This window comes from Peromyscus californicus, unplaced genomic scaffold (assembly GCF_007827085.1).
Source record: "Peromyscus californicus insignis strain IS unplaced genomic scaffold, ASM782708v3 Scaffold_15__1_contigs__length_86483966, whole genome shotgun sequence".
Classification (NCBI taxonomy): domain Eukaryota; kingdom Metazoa; phylum Chordata; class Mammalia; order Rodentia; family Cricetidae; genus Peromyscus; species Peromyscus californicus.
Genome location: NW_026294447.1, coordinates 59,930,931 through 59,937,230, shown reverse-complemented (window position 1 = coordinate 59,937,230; position 6,300 = coordinate 59,930,931). Strand labels below are relative to the sequence as shown.

Below are 6,300 nucleotides of genomic sequence, written 5' to 3'. Positions count from 1 at the left end.
GAGCGCTCCCCGGGCGCCTCTCAGGCGCATGCGCCGCATGGCGCGCCCAGCGGCGCGCGCGCCCCGCGAGCCGCGCGACTCGCCGAGAACGCCGGACCACGCATGTGCAGAGCACCTGGCTGTGGAGGAGGGGCTTGCGTTCGTCCCGCGCGCTCCCGGTGGAGGGGCGGGGCGCTGTCAGGGCGCAGGCGCGGGCGCGCGGGCGCGGCGACGGTTGGGGAGGGCTCTTCCGGAAGGTTCGGGAGGCTTCTGGAAAAAGCTCCGCGCGCTGGGCGGGCCCGCCGCTATATAAGGCAGGCGCGGGGGGGCGGCGCGCCAGTTGCTTCAGTGTGGTGGTGCAGCCGGTCACGTCCCGTGCGTGGTCACTCCGCAAAGGTGAGGGCCCGGTCTGCGGGGCTTCGTGGGGATGCGGGGTGCGAGCCTGCGGGGTGCGAGCCTGCGGGGTGCAGGCGGGCCGGCGGGGCCGGGGCCGCCTTCCGAGTCCCTCAGCCCGCGGAGGTGGGCCGCCATTACCAGACCCTAGGCCCCGGGCGGCCGCCGCGCCTCAGGCCCAGGCCCAGGCCGAGGATGCGGCCGCCGCCGCTGAGAGGAAGAGTCGGGCGCGAGGCGAGCGCCCGGCTCCCGCCTCATGCGTCGGCCACCGCGGCTGTCGGCGGGGCTCCCGAGGCGCCATAGCGGAGGGCGGTGGGGGAGGGCGGCCGTTGGGGACGGCGTGCGTGGAGCCGCTCGGGTCCGAACGTCTTCCCGGAGTTGCGCACATGCGCCTCGTAATTACCGCATTCTGAAATGAGGTCATCCCTTTGTCATCCAGCCTCCCCTTCTCGCCTTTTCCTGTTTGGCCCCCTTTCTTAAGACAAAATCGAGGTCTTCAGATCAATTTATAGAGTGGGTATTAATTAGTACGGTTGCAGACCGACCGTGAGGCTTTAAAGTCGCCCTGTGCTCTTTCTAGATGCCTGAGGAAACCCAGACCCAAGACCAACCAATGGAGGAGGAGGAGGTCGAGACTTTCGCCTTTCAGGCAGAAATCGCCCAGTTGATGTCCTTGATCATCAATACTTTCTATTCAAACAAAGAGATCTTTCTGAGGGAGCTGATTTCAAATTCATCAGATGTAAGTGTATCCTTGGGGAATTAGGTTTCGGTTTAGAAAAAAATTTCACCTTGGCTTTATGCTTGACGGTTTTCGTCTTTTCTTAATAGGCTCTGGACAAGATCAGATACGAGAGTCTGACGGACCCTAGTAAACTAGACTCTGGGAAGGAGCTGCACATTAATCTTATTCCCAACAAACAAGATCGAACCCTTACTATTGTGGATACCGGAATTGGAATGACCAAGGCTGACCTGATCAATAACCTTGGTACTATTGCCAAGTCTGGTACCAAAGCCTTTATGGAGGCTTTGCAGGCTGGTGCAGATATCTCTATGATTGGCCAGTTTGGTGTTGGTTTTTACTCTGCATATTTGGTTGCTGAGAAAGTGACTGTGATCACCAAACATAATGATGATGAGCAGTATGCCTGGGAATCCTCAGCAGGGGGCTCATTCACAGTGAGGACTGACACAGGTAGGCAAAAGCCAGAATTTTTGCGGAGATTGGGGTGGTTTGGGGGTGGCGGTGTTTGCCTGACTAGGTTTAGTCAAGTGGTTGAGAATAGGTGGGAGAATTGTAAAGAGTTCAGAAGTAGTCTGTGATACCTAGTTTAGTCCTCCGACAAAATTGTTAGAGGGTGAGTTTGAGGAGCTGGGTTGCTGGAGGAAATGCAAAAATTGTATGTACAGGTAGTGTTTGCTCAGTAGTAGTGCAAACTGTGGGGGCCTTTGCATGTGTAGTGAAGGTGAGCTGTCTGGGGTTCGGGAGCAGAGTGAAGACACACTAATAATGATTTCACTCCCCCTCACGCCTCCAGCAAGTACTGAGGTTACAGACTATTTTAATACTGTCTCAGCCATTTAAATTGAGGCCATTACCTTTTTCCGTTCCCCAGGTGAACCAATGGGCCGTGGAACAAAGGTTATCTTACACCTGAAAGAAGACCAAACCGAGTATTTGGAGGAACGGAGAATAAAGGAGATTGTGAAGAAACATTCTCAGTTTATTGGCTATCCCATTACTCTCTTTGTAAGTTTTCCTTTCAACTTGAGAGTAAATTGAAATAACTAAAGTGCTAGGTTTTGGGTTGTTTTTGTTTGTTTTCTCTATAACAGCTGTGGCCGCTCACTCTGTAGATCGGGCTGACCTCAAACTCAGAGAGATCCACCTGCCTCTGCCTCAAGTGCTGGGATTAAAGGCGTGTGCCAACATGGCTGGCCAAAATCCTAGTTTTTTGTTTTTTAATATTTGTTACATATACTAGTGTTCTGCCTGCATGTATGCCTGCATGCCAGAAGGCACCAGATCTCATTGTAGATGGCTGTGAGCCACCATGTGGTTGCTGGGAATTGAACTCAGGACCCCTGGAAGAACAGCCAGTGCTCTTAACTTCTGAGCCATCTCTCCAGCCTAAAAATCCTAGTTCTTACAAGTAATGGTAAATCTAGTGTTTACTAGAAGTAGTGTGAAGCCTGTTTGGAACCAGTTTGTTAGGTCTGTATATTCTGAAAAAGGGCTGTTGTTGAAAGTATAGACAATACTGATGGGAAAGAAGCCTTTGGGTATGTAATGCCTGCTGGGTTTATTTTGATTTATTTATATTTTATTCCTTAGCTGTATCCTTTAGTTGTATAATGCAGACATTGACTTGTTTGTTTGAAGGTGGAGAAGGAACGTGATAAGGAAGTCAGTGATGATGAAGCTGAAGAAAAAGAAGATAAAGAGGAAGAGAAAGAAAAAGAAGAAAAGGAGTCAGAGGACAAGCCTGAAATAGAAGATGTTGGTTCTGATGAAGAAGAAGAAAAGAAGGATGGTGACAAGAAGAAGAAGAAGATAAGAGAAAAGTACATTGATCAAGAAGAACTCAACAAAACAAAGCCTATTTGGACCAGAAATCCTGATGACATTACTAATGAAGAATATGGAGAATTTTACAAGAGCTTAACCAACGATTGGGAAGAGCATTTGGCAGTGAAGGTAAGTGACTACTGCATGCTTTAAAGCTAGTCTGTAGTTCATCAGGTTGGATTATCTTTACACCCACTCACCTATAGAATGTGCACTTACAAGTGTTTCATTTTATTGCAGCATTTTTCTGTTGAAGGACAATTGGAATTCCGGGCCCTTCTTTTTGTCCCAAGACGTGCTCCTTTTGATCTGTTTGAAAACAGAAAGAAAAAGAACAACATCAAGTTGTATGTGCGCAGAGTTTTCATCATGGATAACTGTGAGGAGTTAATCCCTGAGTATCTGAGTAAGTATGAGTAGGAAGAATAAGCAGTGTTAACAACAAACAGTCAAGAAAATGGATCCTACTCTGGGGTCTGTATTGGTTTAGGGGGGCTGAGGATGTAACCTGTTGGCAGAGTCCTTGCCTAACTTGAGGCTCTGGGTTCAGTCCCCTGGAGATAAAAGATGATGCATTACAGTGTTTAGGAATGATTAGTTATCTTTGGTCTTCTTTTCCTACCCAGATTTCATTAGAGGAGTGGTGGATTCTGAGGATCTTCCTCTAAATATTTCCCGTGAAATGTTGCAGCAAAGCAAAATTTTGAAAGTTATCAGGAAGAATTTGGTCAAGAAATGTTTAGAACTATTTACTGAACTGGCAGAAGATAAAGAAAACTACAAAAAGTTTTATGAGCAGTTCTCAAAAAATATAAAGGTTGGTGTTGACACATTTTCCTGTTACTGGCAGTTTTCAAACTAGCTTTGGTTTCTGGTGGTTGGTTTTTGAGACAAGTGTGTTTTTGTTTTTTGAGGAAAGGGTTTCTCTGTAACAGCTTTGGCTGTCCTGGAACTCACTTTGTAGACCAGGTTGGCCTTGAACTCAGATCCTCCTGCCTCTGGCTCCTGAGTGTTGGGATCAAAGGCTGGCCTCAAACTTCGATACCTCTGCCTTTCAAGTGTTTGGATAAAAGACTGATTCTATCTGTAAATGTAGGAAATGTTCATGTGCCTTATGGTTTGTTTCAGCTTGGAATTCATGAAGACTCTCAAAATCGGAAGAAGCTTTCAGAGCTGTTGCGGTACTACACATCTGCTTCTGGAGATGAGATGGTGTCTCTCAAGGACTATTGCACCAGAATGAAGGAAAACCAGAAGCACATCTACTTTATCACAGGTGATGGTGTTTTCTCTACCTGTGTGATGCTGAGGACAGCATTTTTGTAAGCAAGAGTGTCCAATCTAGTTACACTTTAGACTTAAGCCTGTAGCTAGGTAGAAAACTTGAGTGCATGAAACCATTTCTAAAAGTTAACTTTACAATATTATATTTCTCAGGTGAGACCAAGGACCAAGTTGCTAACTCGGCCTTTGTGGAACGTCTCCGAAAGCATGGCTTAGAAGTCATCTATATGATTGAGCCCATTGATGAGTATTGTGTGCAACAGCTGAAGGAATTTGAGGGTAAGACCTTGGTGTCAGTTACCAAAGAAGGACTGGAACTCCCAGAAGATGAAGAAGAGAAAAAGAAACAGGAAGAGAAGAAGACAAAATTTGAAAACCTCTGCAAAATTATGAAAGATATTTTGGAGAAAAAGGTTGAAAAGGTATGTGAATGTTTCCCTGCGTTTCTATCACTAACCTGCTCCTTGGTCCTTTTATCTTAGAAGAAAAAAAATAGTTTGAATTACATAACTGTTGATTGGTGCCTACACTTGCAAATATTAGCATTTTTGCTAAGTTTTTATAGGCCTTAGTCATCACTTGGTGTGTTTGTTTTTGTTTTTAAACAGGTGGTTGTATCAAACCGATTGGTGACATCCCCATGCTGTATTGTCACGAGCACATACGGGTGGACAGCAAACATGGAGAGAATCATGAAAGCTCAAGCCCTCAGAGACAACTCAACAATGGGTTACATGGCAGCAAAGAAGCACCTGGAGATAAACCCTGATCACTCCATTATTGAAACCCTACGGCAAAAGGCGGAGGCTGACAAGAATGACAAGTCTGTGAAGGATCTGGTCATCTTGCTGTATGAAACTGCACTCCTGTCTTCTGGCTTCAGTCTGGAAGATCCCCAGACACATGCTAACAGGATCTACAGGATGATCAAGCTTGGTCTAGGTAAGCTGCAGACTGACTACATGTTAGAAGGAAAAGAAACATGTCGAATGGGTTGTTCATTATGAGCTATTTGAGACAAAAATTGGATTATTGCTCTTGTGGAAGATCTCAGCTATGTAAGGGGTAAATGAATAGTGTCCTTTGAGATAGTCACATTAGCCCAGACTTAGCCTCAGATAGCTGAGGGTAGCCTTGGACTAATTCTGCTGCCTCTACCTCATAAGTGCTGAGGTTTACAGGCATGTACTTGACCTGCCCAGTGTGAATGAGGTTCCTGGGGGTTTTTGGTTTTGTATTTTTTAATGCTTAGTCTAAAGCAAGTCATTTGAGGCTGGCATTAACAACTGCAACACTTTTATTTTCAAAACAAGGTATTGATGAAGATGATCCTACTGTGGATGATACCAGTGCTGCTGTAACTGAAGAGATGCCACCCCTGGAAGGAGATGACGACACATCGCGCATGGAAGAAGTAGACTAAACTTCACCAGAACTCTGTTTGATGCTTACTTTCATTCCTTCTCTGATAATATATTTTCCAGGATTTTTGTTTATTTTTGTTAACATTTAAAACATCTATGTGGCATGTAAACTAAGGGGAAGATAAAATTTCTTTCTACTTGTGATACTGTGATACTATAGGTTTAATTCAACAGGTTGGTAGAACGTTTGTTGTAAGACGTAATGTAACTTTGTGGTCTGAAGTGTTTAGCTGTTGAGAAGCTGGATTCCTTAGTAGACCAAATAATTTGTCGCTTGGAAGTGTTCTGAGATTTAGCTTCATGTTTAAAAGGAAAAAAATTAAGATGGCTTAAGTTTCATCTTAAAGTTTTTCATCCCCTGTAGTCATTCTGCATGTTCTAGTCTTAGAAGAACACAAGCTAAAACAGAAGAATTCCCCATGTGGCTTGTTTTCCAAAGTACCGAGAACAAAACCCTACGCTTCCCTAGGTCTTGTAACCCAGCAAGTCTTTTGAATGGAAATATAGTGCTCGGTCATATTCTACAGATGAGATTAAAAAAAAAAGGTGTGAAATGTGTTTTGTTTTTTTTTTTAAATAAGAGGTGGCTGCTTATTAGCTCCATAGTGGAATGGAGATGATTTAATACCGTCTGGCCTCTGTATTGAG

The 6,300-nt window shown here is 45.2% G+C and overlaps 1 protein-coding gene across 1 annotated transcript; it reads left to right on the top strand.

Moving 5' to 3' along the window:
* The first annotated feature begins 220 nt into the window (after positions 1–220).
* On the top strand, positions 221–6,206 carry Hsp90aa1 (heat shock protein 90 alpha family class A member 1). The gene is made up of 11 exons (XM_052738987.1): positions 221–375; positions 953–1,114; positions 1,204–1,570; positions 1,992–2,125; positions 2,759–3,073; positions 3,185–3,350; positions 3,571–3,761; positions 4,073–4,220; positions 4,382–4,650; positions 4,837–5,170; positions 5,542–6,206. Exons 2-11 carry the CDS (start codon positions 953–955, stop codon positions 5,649–5,651), a joined length of 2,196 nt encoding a protein of 731 aa, XP_052594947.1. The 5' UTR covers positions 221–375; the 3' UTR covers positions 5,652–6,206.
* The last annotated feature ends 94 nt before the right edge of the window (positions 6,207–6,300 follow it).

What these genes read in the sequence shown, in the direction of transcription:
- Hsp90aa1 (XM_052738987.1), top strand. Translation starts at nt 953, where the DNA reads ATGCCTGAGGAAACCCAGACCCAAGACCAACCAATGGAGGAGGAGGAG. An exon ending in CACAGTGAGGACTGACACAG is followed by an intron (nt 1,571 to 1,991) that starts GTAGGCAAAAGC and finishes TCCGTTCCCCAG; the next exon opens with GTGAACCAATGGGCCGTGGA. An exon ending in GATGATCAAGCTTGGTCTAG is followed by an intron (nt 5,171 to 5,541) that starts GTAAGCTGCAGA and finishes TTTCAAAACAAG; the next exon opens with GTATTGATGAAGATGATCCT.